At 40.6% G+C, this 27873-nt stretch overlaps 1 protein-coding gene and 1 pseudogene across 5 annotated transcripts in view; one reads left to right on the top strand and one right to left on the bottom strand.

Moving 5' to 3' along the window:
- tiam1a (TIAM Rac1 associated GEF 1a) overlaps window positions 1-27873 on the bottom strand; it is a 111558-nt gene that overhangs the window by 65122 nt on the left and 18563 nt on the right. For 4 of the 5 annotated variants that reach the window (XM_088321752.1, XM_088321754.1, XM_088321755.1 and 1 more), the window contains exons 1-7: window positions 15546-15731; window positions 15376-15432; window positions 12827-12946; window positions 10885-11450; window positions 7169-7455; window positions 1384-1644; window positions 52-289 (exon numbers count right to left, since the gene is read on the bottom strand). In XM_088321752.1, the coding sequence (XP_088177878.1) occupies window positions 52-289; window positions 1384-1644; window positions 7169-7455; window positions 10885-11443 (1345 nt within the window). In that variant the 5' untranslated portion in view covers window positions 11444-11450; window positions 12827-12946; window positions 15376-15432; window positions 15546-15731. Of the gene's footprint in view, window positions 1-51; window positions 290-1383; window positions 1645-7168; window positions 7456-10884; window positions 11451-12826; window positions 12947-15375; window positions 15433-15545; window positions 15732-27873 lie in introns of those variants that run through there. The other variant, XM_088321753.1, reaches the window with a different exon arrangement.
- Window positions 16144-16307, top strand: LOC148349778 (U2 spliceosomal RNA; annotated as a pseudogene).

Here is a 27873-nt window from a genome sequence, read left to right as displayed (position 1 = left end):
AGGGAACACGGTTCAAGGTCACAAGGACTGAGTTGTATTTTATTGACGCACCTTTGAGACAGACCCAGTATTGTTTCCACTTGCGTCTTGCGGCAGGCTCCACTTTTTTGCTTTTTTTATGCACAAGGAAGTTCTTGACGGCCAGAGCACCAGCCTTGCGAACCGTGCTGTGGGGGGAGGCCGCGGCCACCGCCGATTCGGAAGGGTAGGCACTGCTGAGCGTGCTGCTGCTCAGCTCGTCGCTGACTGCCGAGCACGCTTCCTCCGGGCGCTCATGGCCTTGATGCGCCTAAAAGTTAGGAATGATCTGGTAAAATTGCTGTGTCTCTGCATCTGTTATTCCTCTTTTCAATGTTTAGTGTAGTTTTCAGCAAAACTTATATTCACTACTACAGTAATCAGTCATTAAAACCACTATAAAGAAAATTTGAGGTTGAACATTTATTTTTCACAAACATTCATATAAGACAGTGGTGAAAGAAAAATGAATTGCAGAAAGTTTGTTGCGTGTTGTACTGAGGTTATATACCAAAGTTGTGCAATGTGCTAGCATTTTCTCAGAATTTAATGCAGCAGGAATTGATCCCAGATAGCAGCAAATAGAACGCCGGATCGTAAACATCAGGCACCTAGCATTGTAATTGTGAGGGGAATTGGCATTGCATTTTGTCGACTCATCACACTATTTCTACTCACGGTGCCACATTGTACAACGAAGTAAAAGAGCATTATGGTAAAGAGTTCAGCAAAAAAACATGTGCAATGTGGTGCCATGGTTTCATAAGTAAAATAGTGTAATGAGCAGATCAAATATAATGTATTTTCCTATATTGTCTAGATCCCTGTGGATCTTATAATTATTATCATTACTGTTGATATAACTAAAGTTATTCTTTGGCCGGGTCGTGAGAAAATAGTCAGATATTAAACCGGTCCATGGTACAGAAAAGTGTTACAATCTGGCATGCCACCTTCCCCCAGGGGGTGCCAACTGGGTGAGTTGCATTTCCTATTTTCGTCTATGTTTCTGGTTTGGATATTGTTAGGTTTGATTGTGTTCGGACGAGTTATTTGTTTTGTGACCCCTTGTTTGTAGCTTAGTTCCTTACATTTCCATTTCTGGTTTGTTTTTTGTTTCTGGTTTGGATATTGTTAGGTTTGATTCTATTTGGACATGTTATTTGCTTTTGAAACCTTGTTTTTTGGTTGTTCCTGGATTTGTGATTAAATAACATTTATTTTGAGCACCCCTCCCTTAGTTCCTGCTTCCAATCACTTGCTACGTATTTATTCTAGAGAAGGTTGCCGACCACCGTATAAACTACCATTATTTTGGTCCACGCTTTTTCCCAATATTTCTGTCCAACCACAATTCAGACTAACCCAGTTTTGACTGTCCAGCTCCTTGCGGAAGTTCTCGTACACTCCTCCACCGCAGGCGTCCGCCACACCAGCACTACTGCTGCCACTGTCGCTGCCTTCACGGAAGAGTACGCCCTCGGCAGTGGAATACACGGAGAAAGAGGCAGACATGGCTTTGCAGCGACGCGACAACAGCTCACTGTCCAGCGCTGCTTCAGCCGCTCCGCCGTCAATGCCGCTGTCGCCATGCTCACTGCCTTCGCCCAAGGCGGCCGAGATGTCCTGTCATGACATACATTCAGGATTTTTATCTTCTGGGGAATGACGATGTGTCGAATCAAGGTGAATATATCAGCATGATGACTATGAAGTCGACACGTGTTATCATAACCCCCAAGGTGGCCAATTATGGAAAATTAAGCACAGTGGTACCTCTTCTTGAGAGTCTACTCATTCCAGGATTGCTAAAGTGTCTTGTCTAAGAAGCACATTTTTCCGATATGAAATAATCAAAAAACAAGTGGTTTGCTCCGAATGTCCCAAAAGGATTAAAGTGAAACCCAAATGGCTATAAAACACAACTTCTTGATCACTAAAAACACATTCATATACTAGACATTAAAAAAAGTACATTAAAAAGTATCAAGTATCAAGATGATATTAACGAAATAAAATGCGGGTTTATTATGAGCAATTACCATAGTTTATTATAAGCACCGTTAACAAATGTGTGCGCATGCTGCAAGGAAGGGGGGTCGGTTGCAAGGAGAAGTCACGGAGATTGTACATCTTTCAACATATACATTTACCCTGTATTTCATACGGTTTTGATAATTTCACATTGTGTAGGCCATATAACAATTTGTATACGGGAATTCTTTTTTTTTAAAGTGTGTCACTGGTAACAAGACGACAAGGTAATCATTGATTGCCAATATTGTTGCAGCATTCTACATAGTCTTTCTTGCTGTGAGTGAATAGGTGCTGCACTGTGTTTGTAAGATGTACTGTATTGTAACATAATGAACAGAATTTGCAATCATTAATTAGAAAGAGAGACTGTTAATGATACATAAACACTTACTGTACCATAAAATTAAATTTACTGTAACCTAAAATGAACATACACAACCAAAAAAATTACAGCAAAATGTTTATTTTTTTTCTGCCTGTAGTAGTTTGTATATGCAAACCAACCAGTTGATGCTGGTGGAAAGCAGTCACAAGCGACGAGCGGTCTCGAACTTTCCTATGTATTGACTCTTTGAACGTGACGTCACGTTGCCTTCGGAATGAGAGCCATGATAGACGTCAGAAGCACCCTAGCGGTCAGCACCTGAATTAGGATTTTACTTGAAACAAATGACAATAATGACGGCAGAAGAATATAACCTTACATATATTTATACATAGTGAAACCGCAAACCGTTGCATTTTTTTCAAGGATTCATAGTTTTAGTTTGTATTTTGGGTGATGTAGTGTTTAGCCAACAAGAATTGTTTTGTGGTTTAGCAGCGCTGGCCAATCAGAAGCAGGTTTTAATGGCATCAGCCAATAAAGGCGAGGCAAAGTTTCCAGTTTGTTTCCAGTGTGTGCACGACTTTAATAGGCAGATGTAAGCGCTCAGTCAAGCAGCCGGGTGAACAAATGGCCACTTAAACGAAAGGTACAGCCCGTGCCTTTAGTGGCTCATTACATTGAGAATGAATTCATCAATTAAATCGGACTCTGAGGGAAGTCAGGAGAGTGCAAAGAAAAGCTTATCACTAGCGGGTGCTCCCTGGATATTTATCACGTATGGGAATTAACTGAGGCGGCGTCAGAAAAGAAAGCTAACATCTAGGCCAGGGGTGGCCAACCCGGTCCTCAAGATAGATAGATAGATAGATAGATAGATAGATAGATACTTTATTCATCCCCGTAGGGAAATTCACACTTCCAGCAGTCTACCCCGTTGTTTATTAACAGATTAACATGATGCCCTAGGGTGCTTGTAGCGGAGCGGATGACGTCACGCCAGTCCAAAAGTTCGACATTCCTGCGGCAGATGGAAATCTTTTCTTTGTGAAAATCCAGGGATACACGACCTCGTGTTAGCAAGTCCGCCTCCTCTCCGATTCCCCCCGGCTTTCGTGTCTCTGTTTAGCGACGTTGAAGCCGGATTTCTCCAGGTAGCTCCGGGTGGCTACACGTTAGCGTCCGGAATGCTAAACGTGAGCCACGTTTCCGCAAAACACAGCAACTGCGTTCCCTGTGCGCTTCGATGTTTTCCACCCGCACTTGATGATCTTATTTGGTCGTGAGTTCGCATTTACCATAATTGCGGATGGTACCGAAGACTTATAACGCCGCTAGCCGCTTCGCTAGCTCCGGCTGTCCTTTCACCATGGGCCCCTTCATCACGCCGGCACGAGAATTCTTTAGGGCAAGGAGCTGAAACTTCTTGAGTACACACATCTATTGTGCGCTAAAACCCATGTCCATAGGATAGAAGTAATCCATAGTGTAGTTGTCAAAACGGGAAGAAAAAACGCCGAAGATAGGAGCAGACAATAAAACAATTGGGCAGCTGCTGGAAAAGGCAGCCGCTCGTGGCAGAGCCGCATGTCCTGCATGTTTTTGGAGTTTCTTTGTTCAAATACAGGTGATCCCAATCACCTGGGTCATTATTAAGCTCCCGCACAGCTTGCAAACAATCTTAAAATTTGCATCACCTGAGAAACCTCCAAAACATGCAGGACATGCGGCTCTTGAGGACCGGGTTGGCCACCCCTGCTCTAGGCCAACAACTCTTAAACCACCACTGCCGAACCTGGGTAGTCACCAACGCCAGACCCATTACGCATGAAACGACTCAAAACTACTACTCGTGAAAAAACACTACATTTGTGACTCTTGTATTTTAATCATCACAAAGACCTTGCAGAAGTCGCGGGGACCCGACTCTAGCATGTAGCTTGCCAGTCGCTTTACTGTTTTATTACATTCCCCAATAATTTAGATACCAAGTCATTTTAGTAACGTTTGCGCAGGGGACATCTCCTGCCGGGGTGTGCATTTTTCCGCTCAACAAAACACAGCAAGGCGTACCAGCTACAAAGAACTGGTAAGCATCCAGACTTTTATTAGCTTTTAGATCAGCACTCGTGTATGGGGATACTCCATTTACAAAATAGTGGTGCAGATCGTGTGGACTAAAGTCAGGACAATTTAGTTCAAGTCAAGTCAGATTTGACCAGTCATTGCCAATGGTGCTGAATAGTATAGATTTTTCGTTGTTGTTTTTTACTATTTGCTGGCCATACCTACTGTTTCCTACAGGTTACTGCTGTCTGTTATGGAGTAGTCACGTGGTTAGGTTACATTTTTGCCAAGGGGCAATCGCGAGCGACATTATTGTTAAAAAACATTATACAGTATATCTAAATCTCGTGGTTGGAGGTGCTTGTATAAAGTCGCACCATTGCATCTGTTTTTGTTAGTACATTAGCATCCTCGCTGGCGTTTCCCTTGGAAAGTTTTCCATGAGAGGTTGAGCATCCTGCTCACAGTTCATCTTTTAAGAAACTGAGACACTCTGTTCTTTTTCCTCTATGTTTTGCCGCCTTGTGCGTCTATTTATAGATGTTACACAACCCCTCCTGACACACAGATATACATATACAGACTCACACACACACACACACAACTGGGTGATTTTGTGATGAGCACTTGGGGTGCAACTTGGGCTTCTGGGAAGGGTGCTTCTTCTTTTGTGGTCTTCTCCAGTATTGTGACAATAAGGGAAACTGCTGATTGTGTTTAAGGGTTTTTAAAACAAATTAGATAAAAAAATAAAATAAAAGTGCATCGGCTTGTTTGACATGGGTACAAATATGGGGGACCACAGTATCTAGGCCAGCCCACATTCGCTGATAAATAGATAATTGATTGAAAATTACATTTGAATAGTGATTAAAAAAAACTAATTCATCATCAGAAAAAAATAATCTTCTAAGAAAAGAATAAAAACACATTTATGAGAAGAATAAAATGTCTAAAATCATAAAATATAAAGATAATTTAAGAAAAATATTTAATACTCTTAGGAATATTGTCTAGAATGCAATCTATTATATGATTAACCTAAAAATAATGTAAGTTACATTTAAACATAAATTTGAAAACGAGCAAAACATTTGTTCCCAGATTAATAGTTTATTTTCATTTTTGCTTTCAATTTATTTTTTTTAAAAACTTGAACTTGTAGTTAAGCACATACATAATTTACAAAAAGAATTGAATCGTAATATATTTTAAAATCTCTCAACTCTTCTATCGACATCTTTAAGGCAGGGATATCATCCTCAGTTTGGCTCTGGGGCCAGATCCAGACTTTCTGTTCTAAGTAAATCATTTAAAAATAAACTAAACGTTTTTGTTTTTTTGTTTTATAGAAAGTCTTACATACATAAAGCATAATATATAAATGTAAAGTCAAAGCTTTTGTAGATTCAATCATTTACGGAATTGTCCGCACTATAAGGCGCACCAAATTATAAGGCTCATGGAACTATAACTACAGTAATGGCCAAGGTAGCAAAAAATAAATTAAAAAGGTACCCTATTTGTGTATTCATTGATCAGTCAAAATACATTACTAATCACAATTGCTTAAAACTGGATGCAACGGGGCAGCAGGGCGGCGCAGTGTTAGCGCGTGTGCGGCAGAGTTCAGAGGTCGTGAGATCAAACCTCCTGTGTGGAGTTTGCATGTTCTCCCCGTGCTTGCGTGGGTTTCCCCGGGCACTCCGGTTTCCTCCCACATTCCAAAAACATGCATGTCAGGTTAATTGCCCGGTCCAAATTGTCCCTAAGTGTGAATGAGCGAGTGAGTTGTCTGTCTCTGTGTGCCCTGCAACTGGCTGGCAACCAGTTCAGGGTGTCCCCTGCCCACTGCCCGGAGATAGCTGAGATGGGCTCCAGCACCCCCGCAACCCTACTGAGGTTAAGCGGTGCAGATAATGGATGGATGGATGGATACAACGGAAATCCAAATCACAGCAGAGAGCTCCAGATCCTATTCACTAAACCGATAAGGATACAGCCCAGTACACATGAAAAACCATAAGTTTTATCTCATTTTAGTCCCAGTGCCAAATTATTGATAGTATTAGAGCTGGGCCGTGAGAATATTGTCGGACAATAAACCGGTCCATGGTACAAGAAAGGTTTGGGACCACTGAAACACAGAATTGTATCGCCGACTCGCAAAGTCTGAATAAAGAGAAAGGCATTGTGTGAAGTAATCCGGTTGTTCTAAACTAAATGAAGGGAAAGGCATTGTTGTTATTCCCCAAAATAAAAACTAAACGTTACATTGCTTAGTTTGAGCTGAGAAATAGTGAAACAATATTTTATACTCATTTTTAATCACCTTGTTTTTTCTCTCTCATATATCTGGTACTGTGACTAAAGATAGTGAGATAAGAAATAATGCTTCTCATGGGTCGTCTGCATCCCTTGTGGTGTAGTGATTTGAATTCAGCGCACTTCCCGCCGCAATCCGGGTTTCGGTTCAGGGTGCATCCAATGTCGTGCAATAGTGAACCACTAACAGCCTGGCGATTAGGATTCTGTTTGATCTCCATTGCCACCATTGTTATGTCATTATGGACAATGATTTATGTACTTTTAAGAATTGCACAAATGTGGTAAATGTGGCATATGAGCACAAAAGACACATTTAAATTTCTAGGCAATTTGGGGTTTTCGAGTGCACCTGATAGTCCGTAAAATACACTAAATTGCTTGTTGAATGCTCACCTGTGTGGTTTGTGCACGGCGTCCCTGAAAAACAGGACGCGGCATTTCAGCAACCGACAATCCGAGCCCCCCCAGACCCTCTGAGAGGCAATGTGAGCGTCGGCAGGGAAGCGTAAAGGCTCCGTACGCGCCGCTGCCATCCTCTTCGATACGAGAGGCGTGTCCCATTTCGGGCTCGTCGCCGCTGCCATCCAGCTCTGCGTCTCTGAGGCGCCCCCTCTGGGCCCTGATGTCTGCATTTCGGTGGCTGCACAGGTGATCCAGGGATGAGGCTCGCTCCGCTGAACCTGACACATCCAAAAAAATACAAGGAAAACTATGTCAGTATATAACGTCCTGGGCCGCCGGACTGTTGATAACCAAATACGTGTCTGTATGAAGTCACAAGTCACTGAAATACTTCATGCCACATATCAATGAATCTTAAAAACTTGGGATTTTCGAGATATATCAATTTAAAATGTACTCATCACAGAAATATCGTGATCAGCCTGAAACATGATAACCAAATACTATAAAACCGGCTTAGCTCACCAATAACATCCACTGGCGATCCTCAAGAGTTGATAAAGGCTTTGTTACTTACATCCAGGACAGTCCAGAAAACCTAACCGTGTAAAATATTTACTCCAAAAGACATGATAATGCCGTCAGATATAAAATAATCTGCCTACAAGAATTTCTGCATTCTTGGACATAATTTCACTTTACAAATACTCGTAAAATGTTCCTAATATGTCCATTAGCCTCTAGCAGTTTTATTGACACAACTCTTGGCCAATAGCAGGCTGTTTTTTACTGGCCACAGCCTGCTTTAACCTATACAGGCCTGTTCGATGAAACTAAGATCGCCTCCTTTAGCTCCGAATATGTTTCGTCAATAGTAACTGAATCAAAAGATGATTGACACATTGTTTAGCCAATGAAATTCCTAACATAATTTAATGCCGTTTTCCAGGGGTATATTCAGATCAAAGATGAAAATGAACATGCTTAAATGCAACCTGGGATCCATTTTTAGGTGTGATCATCGCCCGCAAGTGTGCATAATAATTGAATGACTTCGGTTGCAGAATTTTTCGAGCTGTAAACTTGTCGTTTTTAAATGGCCACTTTTGGAAGCGCCTAAACCTACCCTTAGAAAATGGTGTAAAATACAATGTTTTTCAGATTGTGAATAAATTTTACCTGGGAGCAGGTAAGGCTTCAAGCTATTGTCTCACCTTTTTTTTCCAGCTAAGATTCCCATGCCACACCTATCTGCAGGCATTTGATTGCAAAAAAATAGAGGCATGTGTCTTCTGACCCAGGTTACTTAATGTTTGTAGCATTTGCACATAATCATTTCAATTTGGGACAAAACGTCAGAGTGTTACCTTTTAAAAGAGACAAAAACACTCCCTATGCTAAAAAGGTTCAAGAACAGCATTCAATTTACTTTGAATAAGTCTTGTATTGGGATTTTAGGTGAATTTTACAGGAACGGTAAGGGGTTACTTAATACCATTAAAATTAAAATGTGGAGCAGTCGAGAACATTTGACATGTGATTCAATCATGGTACTTTTTAATCACGGTATTTTTTTTTCACATTACTCAAGGGCATAGGTTTGGTCTTAGCATTGGCAGGGAACAAATCATTAAGTTTTAGTGTTTTATTTCAATTGTCTAGCATTGTTTTTATTTGACACCAAACTGTATTGCTTCTTCCAGGTTGTTCATATTTTCATCGCCTTTTGTGACTTTAGCTTCAACTCAGCAGTATAGGACAGACAGTTTCTTTCTTATGCGAGGCATGTTGTATGGGAAAAATAATTATACGATTAAAATTTTTTAAATTCAGAAAACTGTTACCGTTAATTCTGTGGCCACATGCTGACGTTTGCCCCGTGGTGGGCCGTCAGGACGAGCAAAGCTTTTCTCTAGGTATAATATAACTAGACATCATTATCATAATTGTAACAAAGAACATTTCATTTGAAATGTAATTTTCAAAAGTGTATATAAGTTTATAATTATACTCTATATTTGATACTTTCCATCATATCATTTATACAGTTTTTATCCAATCAGAATTCAGAAAGCCTGTCTGGTCCACCTGTATGAAATCTGACCAACAGAATCAACAGTGCTGGCGTCCAAGCACTAAATGGCACATGTACCTGATAAATAGTTGCAATTGCCAAACAGATCCTGAGATGGTGACATTAAGGCCAGCAAGAAGGCCTTATGTTGAATTTGACATATATGCGTCTTGTTTAGATGGAATAGAATATACCTTTATTGTCATTGCTACAAAATGGGTTAACATATTGTGACAACGAAATTGGGCATGACACTCCAGGTTCACACATTCACAGTGAGGTAAAAAACCCAAGAAGATAAAGGAACAGAGAAGATAAGGTTATAAAACAAAGAGGATAAGGTTATAGTTATAATTTACACAAAATTTACACAAGAAATGGAGATACTCACTTGAGTTAAGCGAAAGCAGCCTTATGTAGATAAACCAAGATACATCTGACTTTTTATTTAAGTTAAGTGTTTTAAATGTGTCATATTAAAAATGTTAACCCACTGTGGCTGAAGGAGATGACAAAAAAGATTGGTAGCAGATATACCTGCAAAGCCATTTTCAAGATGGGTCTCTTAAGAGAACCAAGGTCTCATGAGGAGCCAAAACAATTAGTACAATTAATTTTGAATTCTCATATTTTTATATGTTTACATTATTATGTATAATGAAACATATGAAGGGGGCAGCACGGCGGTGCGGTGGTTAGCGCATGTGCGGCACAGTTCATGTCTTGGGAACCTCCTGCGTGGGTTCAAATCCAGCTCCAGACTTCCTGTGTGGAGTTTGTATGTTCTCCCCGTGCTTGCGTGGGTTTCCTCTGGGCACTCCGGTTTCCTCCCACGTTCCAAAAACATGCATTTCAGGTGAATTGGCCGTCCCAAATTGTCACTAGGTGTGAATGAGCGAGTGAGTTGTCTGTCCCCGTGTGCCCTGCGATTGGATGGCAACCAGTTCAGGGTGTCCCCTGCCCACTGCCCAATGATTGCTGGGATGGGCTCCAGCAACCCCGCGACCCTACTGAGGATAAGCGGTGTAGCTAATGAGATGAGATGAGAAACATATGAATTGCTGTATCAGGTTAATTGAGATTTAAATGCGCCAGAAAGTAGCCTGTGTTGTACACGACTCAGGCGATGTGACCCCCATGGCTTATGTGCTTCTGTGTCAGATTTCCTGAACTGTGATGCCATAAATGATGGTAACTGGGTGGCTTTTTGTTCAAGTCAGACTAAGTAAGACATCACTGAAGGCCTGGGTGTGAAATTAACAAACCGCAACTGCATTTGCCCCATTGGTTTCACGTTGGTTTGTTGTTCCTCTGAAAGCCACGCCCCCTGGCCACGCGCCGCCTACGGTTCACTACTGCTGATACACAACGCTATATACACCTAAAAGCCAACTAAGCAACCAAACATGAGTCTCCCATGAAATACAGGAGAGGCAAAGCCAATTACGTTGGTCTTATGTGTCCTTGCTTTAGCAAAGAATCTGACTTAACTGATTTCTGCGCTGTTGGGTAAAGCATTGATTTTTAATGTGATCACATAATATTGCCGGGTACAAAACAATGTTCTAATTCATATCGCTTGGGGACAGGTCCCCCTTTGACAATGCCAAAACAACACCCTTGACTTAATTACCTTTGGATCCTCTGGCTGGCCGGCTTAGTTGCTCCTCTTCATCCTCCTCGTCCCCTCCGTCCACTATTTCCTCCGTACTGGTCATATGTTCCTGGCTAAGATCCGACAGTGAGAACTCAAGGCTGTCCTCCCTCCACATGTCTGCCGATTTTGAACGCTTCTTCTTGAAGACACACAGCTCATCGTCCTGCACCAGCGAGGCAGAAGCATGGTGTTCCTCAGGGCTTAAACCCATGGCCACGCGCTGTGTCCAGTGCGGGTTGACGGCCAAGTCAGCCGTGCTGTGACCGCCGTTGTCATCGGCATCCGGAGTTCCCGGGCCACTCTCGGCCAGTGAACGAGGGATGCTGGGCGTGCTGGAGGACCGGGTGGAGGCTTCGGAGTTGCGGTGGCACTCGGTCTGCTTGCCTGACAGGGAGTGACGAGGGCGGCGGGCCACAGAGCGCTTGGCGGCAGAAGACAGGCGGAGAGAGCGTGATGACGTATGCTTTCGGGAGAAGTGGCCCACTGAGAGGCCAGGGAAGGCATTCTCGCCATTTTGGCTTTCCGCGTTCCCCATTATGCAACTGCAGAGAAAAGTGGATAGTTATTTGTAATGGATCTTTCCAAATGAATACATTTAATTAGATATAACAAAGTACAGTGGTATCTCTTAATACAAGCACCATAACAATTTATATATACATATATATTTCTTTTTAAATCCAGCTCGCTTTTCGAAGAAAATCAGTCCCAGAGGCTACCACAAGAGACCACTCCAGATGGCACACCACTCATGACTGCTGACCCCAATTAGCTCAGTCCAGTTTACGCATGTGCCTCCCGCCTTCAGCCACATGATTCCTAGCCTTGGTTCTACCTCTCGAGTACCAGCAAGTTTGTTTTGATCGCATCTTTTTAACCGCATTTTTTAGCATCCTCCTTTTGTGACTTTTTGTGACCTTAGCCATGAGTTCTGGAAAGGGTAAAGAGTTTAAGGAAAAAAGAATGACGATTGAAACAAAGCAAGAAATAATAGAAAAACAGGAGCGCTGTGTTCTTGGGAGTGACCAAGCCAAGAAGTAAAATTGTGAAGCAGCGAGTCCCCAGCACCAAGTCACGCATTTCAGTCACATTTTGAAAAGGAGGCAGAGCCAGATCTCAGAGCCAGATCTCCTTTGTTTTTTCAAATCACACGTAGAAAGTGGTGCGGCATGGCAGCTGGGTGGTTAGCGCGCAGCCCCACGGTGCAGAAGTTCAGGGTTCAAGTCCAGCTACCGCAGCCTCCCCGTGTTGAGTTTGCATGTTCTTCTTGTGTCTGCGTGGGTTTCCTCCGGGCATTCGGGTTTCCTCCCGCATTCCAAAAACATGCATATCAGGTTAATTGGCCGGTCCAAATTGTCCCTAGGTGTGAATGAGCGAGTGAGTTGTCTGTCTCTGGGTGCCCTGCGACTGGCTGGAAACCAGTTCAGGGTGTCTCCTGCCCACTGCCCGAGGATGGCTGGCATGGGCTCCAGTGACCCTTCTGAGGATAAGCGGTGCAAATGGATGTAGAAAGTGATAATGTTGCTAGTCTGGCTAAAAGGGAAAACAAAAGTGATGAAGGAAAACTAAAACAAGCAAAAAAAATGTCCTTTTTTGAGTTAACTTTCTTTTAAAAGTACATTGGTGTTTACGTATCATCAAAAGTCATGCGCCATAACTCCTACGGCACCCCTTATACTCCTGCGCCTCTGCCCCACCACATTATTTTATCAATATTATCTTGTTCATATTTTGAGTAATAAGGAAAATATGTTTTATAACTATTTAGTGTTCACTGGGTGTTCAGGAAAGGTCACTTATTTTTGGGGGGGGGAAATAGCTCATTAGACTAGCAACTTGAGCTACGTGCATTACCCTGAAACAAATTAAGCTCATAAGAATAGGTAACACTGTATATACAATGCGAAATAATGCATACCTGTTTTCAAAGTCTGAGCCTCGGCAGCATCTCAGGCTTAGCTTCACGACCTTCCAAGATCATTATTCACGCGGCAGAGCAACAGATTAAAATGGCCGGGCAAATCTCACGATGACCTTCCTACAAAATAAATTAATAACAACATAGTTGCACATTCAAAAGGAATTGTTAGGTTTTACAGATACATTATTTTTTTAAATGATGGAAACATTATTCAAACTACAATGGAGATCAAAATTAATATAAATCAAAATAAATACAAATTCAATAATTTTGAAATAATACCATCTTCACTGCTTAACAGTGAAAGCACAATTTGTTGTGTCTATATCAAGGTACTTTTTTCACAAAATGATGTTTGTCAGAAAATTCACTCATTAAAATTAGAGAATAACAATGAAAATAAAAGTCTGACGGTTACAGAGGTCAGCAATTAGTGCGAAGTGTACAGAGCTACGCTGTGAATGAATACAGCACATCTGCGGCCACAGGATAGAACTACAGTAGTCTCCCACACTGCTGTGCTCTGATTTTTGTCCACTCTTCTTCCAGCCTCTTCCTCAGTTCGGTGATTAGGTGGGTTTCTTGACCATAACTTTGTCACCAAGGATATACCAGAGGTTCTCTTTCGGGTTGAGACCACAAGTCTGGGAATCCGTGGCACTATTTCAATATGTTTAACTTCAAGGAAATCCTATACCCGTTTTGCTGTGTGACATGGAGCATTGTCCTGCATGAAAACTTCAGGCTGATCGGGCGATGGGCGCAAGTAAGGAACCATGTGATGTTAAGGTTCTGATACACATTTGCATTCATTGGGCTATGTAGCTATCCAAAAGGCCCAACTCCTACTGCAGAAAACATGCCACAAACCATGACAGTTCCTCCTCCAGCTTTCACAGACTTTTTTTACACACAAACTATGTTAGTTTTGCCGGAGATCAAAGAGATCAAAGCCAGGTGAGAAAGCTTACCACGTGTTGTGAGTCATAATTTTATTCATATTTAGTTTCTTTTGTCTTTTATTAGCATATTTGGTATTGGAGTAATCCAAAAGTAATTGAAAGTTATCAAGTTAGTAACCCTACCCAACCCTGTATGCTTGATTAGGTCATACGTTTCTTTTTTGTTTGGACAACCTGCTGCCGGAAGCTTTCAGTAATTTTAGAACAGCCCACAATCTTGCAAAGTCAGTAAATCTGGCAGTTATAATGCCAGTTATATACGGGTCGACATATAATCAAAGACATTAGCACCATGTGCTAGATTAGCACCACTAAGTGGGAGGCACTTGAAAGTGTTCTCTGATTTTGATCAGTGCATTTTTGGCAAAATTGAGTTTTTTTGTCGAAATGCCTTATCCATTTTGTGAAAGTGTTGAAGTAACATGGTATAGACACAACAAAATGCCCTAAAACGGTTGAGCAGTAAAGATGGTATTATTTCAAAATTATTCAATTTTTAAAAAGTTGTTCTCACATTTTGATCTCCAGTGTATATTAAACACCCTAAATCTATTTTTTGGCCCACTTATCCTCATTAGGATTGTGGGGGTGCTAGAGCTCTGAACTGGTTGAGACAGACAATTCATTGATTCACTCACTCACTCACTCACTCACACACTCACACCCCAGGGACAATTTGGACCCGCCAATCAACATGCCCTGCATGTTTTGGGAACGTGGGAGTAATCAGAGTGCCTAAAAAACTCACACAAACACAGGGAGAACATGCAATCTCCCCAAAAGGAGGCCGATAGCTGGAATTAAACACACATCTGAACTGAGGGGCAGACATGCCAACCATTAATCCACAGCTGTGTTCAAAATTATAATTAAAAATAAAAATGAATAATTTCTGGGGTTTTTTTTCCATCTTTGAACCAATTTTAAAAATGAAATAAAAAAAATGACATTGAAAAATCTTTGGGGGTAAATTTGGGTATGAGATAGCATACAAAAATGTGCATCAAAATATAAATTTAAAAAATATATATTTGGCTTGTTGTGCTATGTTTGAAAGGAATTAAAGGCTTTTGTTGAATAGTAATTTCACAAAAAGGACACTCACAGTGAGTAAATGGAAAAATGGGTAAGTCATATTTATTTGTATAGCCCTTTATCACAAAAAGTTTAAAGGGCTGTACTGAGCACAACAACTACAACAAAATAACTAGTAAAATATAACAGAAAGGACGAGGAACATGCATATGCTACGCAAAATATGGAAAAATTAAATGTGTAACTTGGGTTACACAGAATCCAAATGCAGAATGTGATTATATAAATGATATTATTGTAATGCAAAGTTCATATTCAAGTAAAAAAGACTACTTGGAGCTAGATAGTTAACCCCCCCCAAAAAATTGTTAGCTAGATAGCATGCAAAAAAATGTAAAAAGCTCGGTAGCTAAAAGTAAATAGCTAAAAATGTACATAGATAGCTAGCTACAAAGCATAAAAAGTAGCCAGATAGCTAGCAAAAAAAAAACTGCACACAGTCCCTTTAAAGACTAACACTGCTCCAAATTTGACACTTTAGGCACTCACCTCCACGACATTAAGATTGATTGTGTCCAAGATTTTCGTTGGAGAGATCAGAGTGACCTAAAACATAAGGGAAAAAAATGTGTCAATGAAAATCAAGGCACAAGAAACATGCAGTTCACCGAGTCTCAACGTCACACCGCCTTTCTTTGAACTACACCCTGGAAACTCACAACTTGACCACAAACCGCTGGGGCAGGCATGCACACGCCAAAGTCAGCCAGCCGCTCTGTAATCATGACAGAAAAAAAAATCTACATTCGCTCATTTGTGCAGTTGAGCGCGGAAAACAGATTGAAAGGATAAAAGTGTCTATGATGCCATGTGATGCGTAAGATATGTAAGAATTCAAAGCTCAAGCTGCTAAAACCGGCAACTCAATTATTTTCATGAAAGGGGTGAAGTGTGACATCACTTCGATCGTCCATTAAACTCGTCACAAAGCCTTGTGGTGTCACACTCAGGAAAAGCGCTTAAAGGAGACAAAATATTGCAGTTACATTCTTTTCTCTTTCAGTGTTTCTGATCTGTCTTAGTTTCAAATAGCATAGCATATGCCCCACCGTTTCTGTTGTAATATAATATTGTGAATGTGCTTGATTGCTGTTGAGATTGTCAAGATTGTTTTCTGTTATTAGTGTCAATAAATTTGTTCAAAAAAAAAAAAACCTTTTCTGTTGTTGTTGGACTGTGTACTTCATACTGTGGTTCTGAATTGATTGAGGAACTGGTAATAGACTGTGGCTTAAAGGGAACGATGCAATACCACCGATAGTTTCTAGAAGTTCTGGATTTGTCTATCATCCAGAAGTTCCCCAAAATACAGCAATGCTGTAAGTTTGATTTTTGCAATCGGGAGATGGAATAAGAGCTTGATCTGTCCACTCCAAGCATCGGCCCGGTATTGCAGTACCTCCGGGAACGGTGCATTCGCACTGATCGCTGCTTGGCTCTGTGGCTAGGACCTTGACTCAGCCTCTTGGCTGAGAGCAAGTGTCTCGGCCCCTTGGCTTTGTAGCGTATTATGATTTGACCGATAACGGATAATGGATAATTGATAAAGAATATAGAACAATAAACCTTACAAACCCCAACCCCACCTTTTCTTATGGTGAAATTGTGAATGTGTTTAATTGCTGTTAAAAGTGTCAATAAAATTGTTAAACCAAAAAACCAAACCCACCTTTTCTTTCCAATTGTTTAAATGTGAATTGCGGGGATGAATCTTTCTATCTATCTATCTATCTATCTATCTATCTATCTATCTATCTATCTATCTATCGATCTATCTAAACCTCAGATTGTTAGAAAATAATGATATAATGAAATTGTGAATATGTTTAATTGCTGTTAAAAGTGTTGAGAAAAATTGTTCAAACCTCACATTGTTTATTTGCTGTTAAAAGTGTCAATAAAAATTGTTCAAACTAAAACCTTTTCTTTCCTAATGTAATATGAGGGTATTGCTGTCAGAAAACCTATACAGTAGACTGCCATAATCATATTGTTTCATATTATTTTATACAATATCAGTTTACCTAAATGCCAAACAGCCAACAGCTCAAAGCAAGTTTAGTCGACAACATTTTAAGACTTTTTGTAATTCCTTTTGAAATCAAATTTAAGACCAACACCACATGAATAAGAGGCAATTTTAAACAATTTTTTTAATCACATTTTTTGTCCAGTTGAAAACTTTCCATCTGAAAAACAGAACACTCCAAAGTTTTTGGACAACAATAAATAAAAAGGATGTTTACAGTACATTATGGATCCTCGGTCAAAAATGGCAGATAACTACTAATTTCAAAGAACTTGGGCCTTGATTTTTATTGACACATTTTTTTCTCCTTTTTTATGTTTTAGGTCACCCTGATCTGTCCATGGAGAATATTGGACACAACCAACCTTAATGTTGTGGAGGTAAGCGCTTAGAGTGTCAAATTTGGAGCAGTGTTAGTCTTTAAAGGGACCGTGTGTAATATTTACTGCCTCTTAGTGGTACAAAAAACATAAAGCGAATGAGCAAAAAATGTGCAGGTTTTTCTAGTTAGCTATCTGGCTACTTTTTAAGCTTTGTAGCTAGCTATCTTCGTACATTTTAGCTATCTAGCAAGCTATCTACCTAGCTTTTTTATTTTTTGCATGCTATCGAGCTAACATTTTATTTTATTTTTTTTTACTGTTTTGGCTTGCTATTTAGCTCCAAATAGGTTTTTTACCTGGGTATGGACTTTACATTACAATATTATTATCATTTATATAATCATATTTGGCATTTGGATTCTATGTAAACCAAGTTACACATTTAGTTTTTACATAATTTGCTTAACATATTTCCGTTCCTCCAAACATCTTTTATATAGCTGATGTTATATTTTACTAGTTATTTTGTCGTTGTTGTGCTCTGTACAGCCCTTTGAGACTTTTTGTGATAAGGGCTATACAAATAAATATGACTTGACTTGACTACATTCATGAAGCATTTTTATCGTGATGCCTGAAAAATTTACTTTTTGGTTCGGAGTAGTACTTTAGAAAAAAAACACACACAGCTGTATTCATGACCAATTATGAGTGTATAACAACACATTTTTTGGGCAAAAAAACAACAACTTTGTACTACATGATGTGGACAAATGATAAATATGACCAAATGTTCGTGTTTATATTTTCAAGATATTGGAAAATTGGATTCAAGACATTTTAATGCCGATTTTTTGCACTATACTTGTCACGGTTGCCCATTGCCCTCACTTGGGCCGCTTGTTTGGCGCCAGCTGTTGCTTGTTGCCTGATTGAGTCCCCTCCTATTTAAACTCAGTGCTCTCATTCATTCCTTGTCAGTCAGTCAACGAACTTCTGCACTTGCAAGACGTGTATTTTGACTCTGTCCGGTATCTTGCCCCAGTTTCCAGTATCTGGTATCGATCCCGTCTGTCCAGTCCTGTCCAGGATCTTGCTCGTGTATCGATTCCGTCTGTCCTGCCCTGTCCGGTATCTTGTTCGGGTATCCAGTACCCGGTATCAATTCCGTCTGTCCTGCCCTGTCCGGTATCTTGCTCGTGTATCCAGTATCGATCCCGTCTTTCCCGTCCTGTGCGGTGTCTTGCTCGTGTAACCATTATCCGGTATCGATCCCGTCTGTCCTGTCCTGTCCGGTACCTTGCTCGTGTAACCAGTATCAGATATTGATCCTGTCTGTCCCGTCCTGTCCGGTATCTCGCTCGTGTATCCAGTATCTAGTGTCGATCCCGTTTGCTGCGTCCTGTTCGGTATCTGCTCGTGTATCGATCCCGTTTGTCCTGCCCGGTTTCGATCTCGTCTGCCCCTGGCTTCCTGTTTTACCGCACCTAACTTCTCTGTCTCACTTTTTCCGCCCAGTGATTGCCGAATCAATGGCGTTTGTGTTCACGCGCATGACTTCCCCAGTCCCGTAAAATAAAGCTTGCGTGAAAACATTACGCGTCTGGGTACACCGTCTGTTAGGGTTCTGACAATACGGCGCACAGGTTCATAAGTCACACCCCAAATAGTCTTTTGTGATGTATATTTTACATATATAAGGCGCACCGGACCACAAGGCGCAAGGATTTAAAACTTCAGTAAGGGCTAGTTTTGCACAACAAATAAGAAAGTACTATATGTGCATATTGATTGATCAATTGGAATATATCACTGATCACAAGTGCATAACAAGCAATGAGACTCGAACCCGGATACCCAGATCCTATCCTCTAGACCACAGGGGATCCAGACATAACATGAAAAGACATTAGCTTTTATCTCTTAATCACACTTTTTTTTAGCCATAGTACCACATTGTTGATGTTATCATTGGGGCAGGCTGGGCAATATTGTCAGACATTTAAACCGATCTGTTGTACAGAAAAGATTGCGCATCACTGAAATACAGGATTGTATTGCCTAATTGCAAAGTCTTTACAAAATGCACAAGATTCTTAATTGAATGAAGAGAAAGGCATTGTGGGAAGTAATTTGCTTGTTCTGCAGAGACTGAAGAGAAAAGCATTGTGAGATGTAATCCAGGCCACACATATTAGAAATGGCCCTGGAGGATAGAATTCTGTGCTCTTACCATTTGCTATCGGATTTGATCCCCATTTCCACCGTTGTTATGCAGTTTTGGTAAGCGATAAAATGTACCGATTGATCTATAATTGCACAAATATGTAAACGCATTTCTAATTTTGTCCACAAACAAGGTGGACAAAATTCACGTTTCTTAATCATTTGGAGTCTTTGGGTGTGTCTTATAGTCCGAAAATACAGTTTTTAAACTAAGGCAGAGGTGAAAGTAGACTGACAAATGCATCATTTTTGTCAAAAGAATGGCAGAATTTCCTGTGGCTTGCTCTTTTAAGCGGCTCTCTGGGACCCAAGAAACGCACTGAACGAACAGCACAATGTGCACTGAATTGAAAAAGTTTTCAAAACATTAAAAGTGTCCCAAACTAGTAATATAATGTAATTAATTTAATTCTGTCATCGTATGGTATAATTAGTAGTTTTCCAGCTTTCCATTTATGTTTGAAACACATATTAAAAAGAGTTCAGGGGTCTTGAGTTACATAAAGATTTGTATCCACATGTAAACATTACCTCTAAAAGCGCGTTTATTTCCATGCTATTTACATATTTTTTATGATATTAAAGGAATATGTCAACAATAAAGGCCTTACAGGTGAGAACCAGAAAAGTTTTGTGTTCATATTCGGCCGGTATGAACCATACATGATTCAATTGTTTGTTTGTTTGTACATGATTCAAATTGAATCGTTTCTTCCGGCGCCGTCACGAATGGCAGCCACTCCAGCAGCTCCCGTGTTATTTTCGATTTTTCGATTGTTCTCAGCTCAGGGATGCTGCTAGAAATGTGAATTTCCCTTCGGGGATGAATAAAGTATCTACCTATCTATCTATCTATCTATCTACGCAACCAGGATCTGTGCTTTGTTTGAAGAGTGATTTGACGACGCAACAGCACTAAAGTCTTGCTTTCTGTCTCGTTTTGACTCAATTTTTCGTCGACTTTCCTTTTTACCTGCCCTTCAGCAATTCATGTTTGTGCGTGTGTGTTTGGGGGTACGCTGCCATAAATAGAACAGTGAGTGAAAAGGAAGCAAACAAGGATGTTGGCTGAGGGGGGTGAATGAGGTTATTGCTGTTGAGCTTCAAGTGGATAAAAGTGTTTTGCCTTAGCCTAGGTGTGTATTCACTCTCAATATCACAATGCCTAACCGAGAAGACAACTCGAAAGCATGAGAATATTACCTGACTTTTAAATTTCGTATCCTTTTTGATAGACACTGCAATCCTTATCACTTTGCTGGTTTCAGCATTAATTACCCAGGCAATTTCACGCAATTAACCCTATCCAGACATCAAAATGAAATACTGGCTGAACGGTAAGCAAAAGAAGTCCAACAATGCAAAAATGAAACATTAATATTTTGCAGATTGCAGCATTTATTCAAGCTACTTTTTAGGACAGTCACATTGTATGATATTGCAGGAGAGTAATGTAGCATTTTTAACCTTTTCTGGGTAAACTAGAGGCATCTGTTTTACCAATTTTAATATATCCCTGCAAGCTAATGAGCAGGACAGCATTTTAAAAAAGTCTTAATGCAAACTAGTTAAACAATGTTGTTTCAACAAAATACCGTAAATTCCGAACTATAAGCCGCTACTTTTTTCCCAAACTTTCAACCCTGCGGATTATTCAGTGATGCGGCCAATTTATGTAATCTTTCTGACGGCTGCCAGCGGCGCTCGAGTACAAAAGGTAAGATTTAAGCTGCAACTTAGCTAGTGCACAAATTAAATTAGCGTAGACATATCCTCATCATGCAAATTGCAAAAAGAAAGGCACATGACCCAACTTTCAAGCTAATCGCAATCGAGCAGTCCGATATAGAACCCACTTTGCGAGCGTAATGCTAGCGCGTTTTTGAATGAGGGAGTTTGGGACGACGTCTATATGACAAAGTCTCTTTCCCGTATTGGAGGAAGACGACTCTGATGACGTCAATTATAAGAAGGAAGATGAGGTCGGTTTACCGTGCTTACTTTAAGTACGGTAGTTTTTTTTAACAGAGCTGCTTAATGTGTGGCGAGCGTGTTGCTAGTAGCGTTTTGCTACCCTTCACAGGCACGGTTTTGAGATGAAAGTTATAATATTATTATTAAAGCTTTGAAAACTCTCTTGGTGTACCGTCTTTCTTTGTAAATATGTGTAACCATGCATAATATGTATTTGTAACTGTATATTTTTGTAATGTATTCATTTTAGAAACTTATTCTGATATGTTTTCCACGAGCAAACGAGAAAGAAGGGGCGGGGCAAACGCGGGCTGACGGGAAGTGGAGTAAAGGTGAGACGTGTTTGTGGAAGCGGCCGACAACAGTGGATATATATTTTTTCCACCCTTACCTTTGGAAATATACACTTTTTTCCTTGGATTACTTTCAACGGGCACCCGTACTCTGCAGGTCTGCATTAAATCTTAAGTACAGGTATCATTTTCCGTTCATTTTGCCGGCTGTGTTTTTTTAACTGTATCGGGTAAGGCCTAATTTTGTGTTTGCATTGCGTTTTTGCAGTGTGGGGGCATGCAGATAATATACAGATGCGGCTTGTGTATGTACAAAATCGGTTTTCCTCCCGAAATGTAGTGGGTGCGGTCTACAATCAGTTGCGCTCTATAGTCCGGAATTTACGGTATGTCAGATTCAACACTAGCAAAAAAAAAATTTATAATATTTCTGTATGTCATAAAAACCAAATGTAACGTTGACTTATCACATGTAATATTGACAGATGCTTGAAGAACATTATGTCATTTTAGGACCTGAATTAATGATTATGTGTCAATATGAGTGATTCTTAAGGCCCATGGTTTGGAACACCAAATGAATGGCCGAATGCCAGAATTATTTTGATTTTACAGAAATGCAAAACACCTGCTTTCAGTCAACTGTCAATCGCTGATGGCTGATGAAAGCCAAACATTTCTGCAAGGAAATATTTTTCACAGCGCAGTTCCCTATGACTATAAATCTTATTATTTATTTTTGGGGCTTGTTTCTTGATGACCAAGATTGCCCACCTAGACAAAAAGTGCTCCAAATGAGGATTATTTATTTTCCTATAAAAACTTTTTACACTCAACCCACACAGAGAAACAGAGAAAGTTAAAAAGAAAAAAGTGAAAGAAAAAGAGATAAAGATGGAGATAGAGATAGAGAAAGAGAAAGAGAGAGAAAGAGTGAGACTAAGTTGCCACCGCCTCTTCTAACGCCATCTGTGGAAATAATAGCTCTTCTGTGTTTGATGGGTTGTAAGGATAGCAGAAACTCCAGATTTTTAGGCTAGTATAGCTGATAAATAGTAATTATAGCATTCAGGTTTTAACCTAGGGAAGTGCAAGCTTTTTTTATTTGGCCATGTATAAACAAAAGCAGGCATAATTTCTTATGATATTGGATTAGCTAAAATTAGTATCGAACAATGCCATGGACAGCAATAACTGCATAGCACTTTTAATTTTTTGTTTTATTTTATTAGCAGACTACTACCTTGTACCTCAACTGAAGTGCAGAAAACTGGTTTTAAACCTGCCAAGTAGTCTTTCTTATGGGTTCTGAACCTTTGTAACATGAGAACATGGCAGCTTGCGAGATTTGCTCTGACCTCCCGAGGCATCTGAAGGCTACATCAGCTCCAACTCTTATAATGAACTGGGGAGGGAGGCAGTTGTGCAGTCACTTAATTGTGAACCTGCTGAGGACCTGAGGTGTACACAAAGGCAGAAACCTGGCTCTAATAAGGCACAACAGTTCTAATAACAGTGCTTAACTCATTGAAATAGGAGACTTTGGCAGGTTGACTGATTTTCCTTGACCTTCAGTGCATGATTGGGCCACTTTGCCCCCTCACAGCCACAAACACCACTGATGTAGTCCCTGGGTTTGACCTAACCTCAGGCCTTTTGAGCATCTTTGACATTCCACATATATTTATCTGTCCCACCTTTCTTTATCCCAATAAAGCGAGTCCCTGAGGTTGACAGGGGTCTCAGTAGGGGGGCAAGAATTTTCAGTGAAACAAAACTGGAATCCGGGATGCAAGTTCTTCTTCTATGTTCGACATAAATTCAAGACCAGACATGCAGGAAGGCTTTCCTTGGATTGGGTGTTAGAACGGTAACTCTTCTTGAACACAGCATACCAATATGACGTCAAACAGGCTTCACACCCTCAATCCTTCTGTCTGAGACATCAGAGGTTGCATTCCCTAGAAGGGAGATTAGTTTCTTATTCATCCTATTGGGATCTGACGAGTTGTCACAAGTGTGAATCCTCTCCCCACCTATCCCTGGCAGCCTCAGCTCCTCAAACACAAACGGCATCCCTGGTGCTTAAAACAAACAGCATTTAAAGCAGGTGTCTCAAACTCGCGGCACTGGGGCCAATTGCAGCCTGCAGGAGGACAGTTTAGGTTAAAGGGACAGTGTGTGTTATTTTCCTACTAGATGTCACTGTATTCTGTAAAATTTGTGCTTAAAAGCACAATGGAAGAAGACAAAAGACGGAGCCTCAAAGTGACCACCTTATTACATTTGAAAAGAAGAAGAAAGAGGAAAAAAAGAAAAAAGAAAAAAAAAATGGAAAAAAAAGAAAAAAAGGGAAAAGAAAAAAATTACCGGTAATAGAAAAAAACGGAAAAAAAGTTTAAAAAAAAAATGAAAAATGAACGAAAGAAAACAAACAAAAGTTTAACTTGAGAAAAAAAGGAAAAGAAAAAGAAAAAAGAAAGAGAGAATATAAAAGAGAAAGGAAAAAAATCAACAAATAAAAAATTCTATCTATCTATGTACCTTGGTCATCTCCCTCAAGAGGGGTGAGTGACAGCAAGACAAACACATACAATAACAAAGAAAATTAAAAAGGGAAAAAATAGCAAAAAACACACACAAACATTTTTGGACCATGGCCAACCCAAATGCCCAAACACCCAAAACAAGTTAGGCACCTCGGCACCTAAGTTGGTCATGCTTTGGTCCCTCCAGATGAAACGGGACACAAGAAAGCGGCCATGTCACTCGTGTCAGGGTGACGAAACACACTATTCTGTTCAACAGCAGAGCCCGATAGCTTTCACTGGTTTACCCCTACCGCATCTTACGGGTGCCCTGCCCATCCCTTAGAACGCGTCCAAACATCCCACTATCCTTTTACAACACCTATCCACTCATTCCTACGACCAAGAGCTCTAGCTTCCACTAGATTTTGACCTCTTTTCTGCGGTGCACTCATAAATAAAAAATAAAATACAAATTAAAAAAACAAATAAAAATAGAAAAAGAAATAAAACAATAAGTGAAACTCATGAAAAAAAGGAAAAGAAAAACGAAAAGAAAAAAGGACGAAAAATAAGAAAAAAGAGAAAAATAAAAAAATAAATAAAAAACAAAAAGTTAAAAAAAGAAAAAAGTTGAAAACCAAAATTAAAAAAGTAAGAAGACAAAAAGTGAAGCTCAAGAAAAAATGGAAACGGAAAATGAAAAAGATAAGGGAATAAAGAAAAAAATTAAAATGAAAATAGAAAAATGGAGAAAAAAAATAAGAGAATTAGTGTGAAACTGCTGCACCACTTGAGGCTACAGGTCCGTCACGCCATCGACCCACTGCAATTTGCTTACCAGGAGAAGGTGGGAGTGGAGGATGCTATAGTATACATGTTACACCGATCCCTCTCTCACCTGGATAGGGCTAAGGGGGCTGTGAGGATTACATTTTTGGACTTCTCCAGTGCCTTCAATACCATACAGCCTCTGCTACTGAGTAGGACACTGACAGAGATGGGAGTTAGCTCACACCTTGTAGAATGGATTACTGACTACCTGACAGGCAGACCCAAGTATGTGAAACAGGGGGGCTGTACATCGGACACTGTGGTTAGCAGCACAGGATCTCCGCAGGGGACCGTGCTCTCTCCGTTCCTATTCACTCTACAGTATATACATCGGACTTTAAGTACAAATCTGAGTCCTGCCATGTGCAAAAGTTTGCCGACGACACTGCGATCGTGGGATGTATCAGAAATGGGCAGGAGGAGGAGTACAGGAAATTGATTCAGGACTTTGTCCGATGGAGCGACGCAAACCACCTGCACCTGAACACCACCAAGACCAGGGAGATGGTGGTGGACTTCAGGAGAACCAGAACTCACCCGGTTCCTGTAACCATCAAAGGAGAATGTGTAGAATTTGTCCAGACCTACAAATATCTGGGTGTGCAGCTGGACAACAAACTGGACTGGACTGCCAACACAGAAGCTCTATGTAGGAAAGGGCAAAGCCGACTTTACTTCCTCAGAAGGCTGGCCTCCTTCAAAATCTGCAAAAAGCTCCTGAAAATATTCTATGAGACAGTTGTGGCAAGCGCCCTCTTCTATGCGACAGCGTGTTGGGTAGGCAGCGTCAAGAAGAAGGATGCCTCTCGTCTCAATAAACTGGCTAGGAAAGCGAGCTCTGTTGTGGGCAAAGAGCTGGACAGCCTAACAACAGTAGCTGAGAGGCGGGCACTGGAAAAGCTGCGGTCAATCATGGACAATCCATCGCATCCACTACACAGCATTATCCAGACGGAAGAGCAGTTTCAGCGACAGACTGCTGTCACTGTCTTGTACTACTGACAGACTGAAGAGATCTTTTCTTCCTCATGCCATGAGGCTCTTTAACTCTACCCGGCAGAGTAAAAGCCCACAGTAAACCAAACCACCTACATTGCATATTACCGAATCTTATTGCAATATGTATTCTGTGTAGCACTATTTAGTATTCTATATAACACGCTACAGTGGGCATTTGCACGTCACACTGGGTATTTGTATATTGTATTCTTTTTGCTTTATTATTGTATTGTTCTCAGCTCAGGGATGCTGCTGGAAATGTGAATTTCCCTTCGGGGATGAAAAAAGTATCTATCTATCTATCTCGAAAAGAAGGAAAAGAAAATGTAGAAAAGCTAAGGAAGACAAAACGAAAAATAAAAAATGTTTTTAAAAAATTTTTTATTTTTCTCCATTGTCCTTTTTGCTTTCTTTCCCCCTACTTTTCTTTTTAATATTTTCCCTTTTTGACTCTTTTTTCTATTTCTTCCCTATTTATTATACATTTTAAAAAATCCTTTATTTATTAATTTCTTTGAGAAAGGCTGAGTAAAAATTGGCAGGAAAAGGGTGCTTTTTACTCACTTTCCGTCTCTATAGTTTGTAGTCTTCCTTGGACTCATTTTTGGTTTTACTACACATCACAGCTACATCTTGTGGACAAATATAAAACACTGTCCCTATAAGGACAGCGGAATCTTTTTATCAGCGCTGGTTTTATGGAAACCCCGGCTAGACCCAACCTCACCAGGATCCTAGCTTCAGCGGTCCCCGACTCAATTGAGTTTGAGACCCTTGATTTAAAGCTTCATATGCCCAGCACTGAGTGGCACAACAAAGCTACTTGTTTCTACATAAAAGTACAAAAACACTTGGGACTTGGGATTACCGTCGCAGAGTTTGAGACGCGCCATTGCTGCCAATTGCTGTCGACGAGCCAAGCCCATCTCACGGGAAATGTGACAGCCTGTCCTAAATCCTGATGGAATCATTTCTGCACGCCATTTCAACGCAACTATGTCCCCGCTGCCATCACTGTGTCATGTGGTGTTAAAGACACGCAATATTCTCGCCAGGAAAATCGTGGCTTAAAAAAACAGCAAATTTGACATCGACTCGAGGTGAGCGGCATCCGGTGAGGTCTCCGCTCCAGCTGTCTTTGAAGGTCAAATGAAAGAGTATCGACAACCACAAAACCCCAACTTTGAGGGTCAAAGTATCTGAGGATCTTAGGCGACGATAAGCAGGGCGGCGGGATTTGCTAATAGTCAATTCCCTCAACCCGACTCCTCAAGTGGCACTAACCTCATTATAGACGCTCCTCCATCTAACGGGGAGATTATGTCGTACACTTCTCGGCACAGCCGACTGCCTGTCTGCGTTACGGTAGTTTGGGATTACCATAATTTAAAAAAAAAAATCCCCTCAGGCACAAGTTCCCCCATTGACTGAGGTTTAGTGGACATGTAAGGCTTACAATGTTTCACCACCTCAGTGTTGATTCTAAAACTACCCCCAAAGAAATAAACCTCCACCGATGACATAGTCATGGATTTTCTAGCTCCTGAAGTAGGACCAGAAATGGGCTTTAATTGTCAGATAGTGAATAGTGTGAAACACCAACATGTAATCATTGGGCAAAGGCAATCCATTATTGACTTGAATTCGCACATGTCTGCGCTATGGTAGTTTGGGATTACCGTAATTTAAAAAAAAAAAAACCTCGGGCACAGGTTCCCCCATTGACTGAGGTTTAGTGGGCGTGTAAGGCTTACAGTGTTTCACTACCTCAGCGTGGATTC

Source organism: Urocampus carinirostris, chromosome 17 (assembly GCF_059441175.1).
Source record: "Urocampus carinirostris isolate Australia breed hairy pipefish chromosome 17, RoL_Ucar_1.0, whole genome shotgun sequence".
NCBI classification, from domain to species: domain Eukaryota; kingdom Metazoa; phylum Chordata; class Actinopteri; order Syngnathiformes; family Syngnathidae; genus Urocampus; species Urocampus carinirostris.
This window is presented reverse-complemented; position numbering and strand designations above follow the sequence as displayed.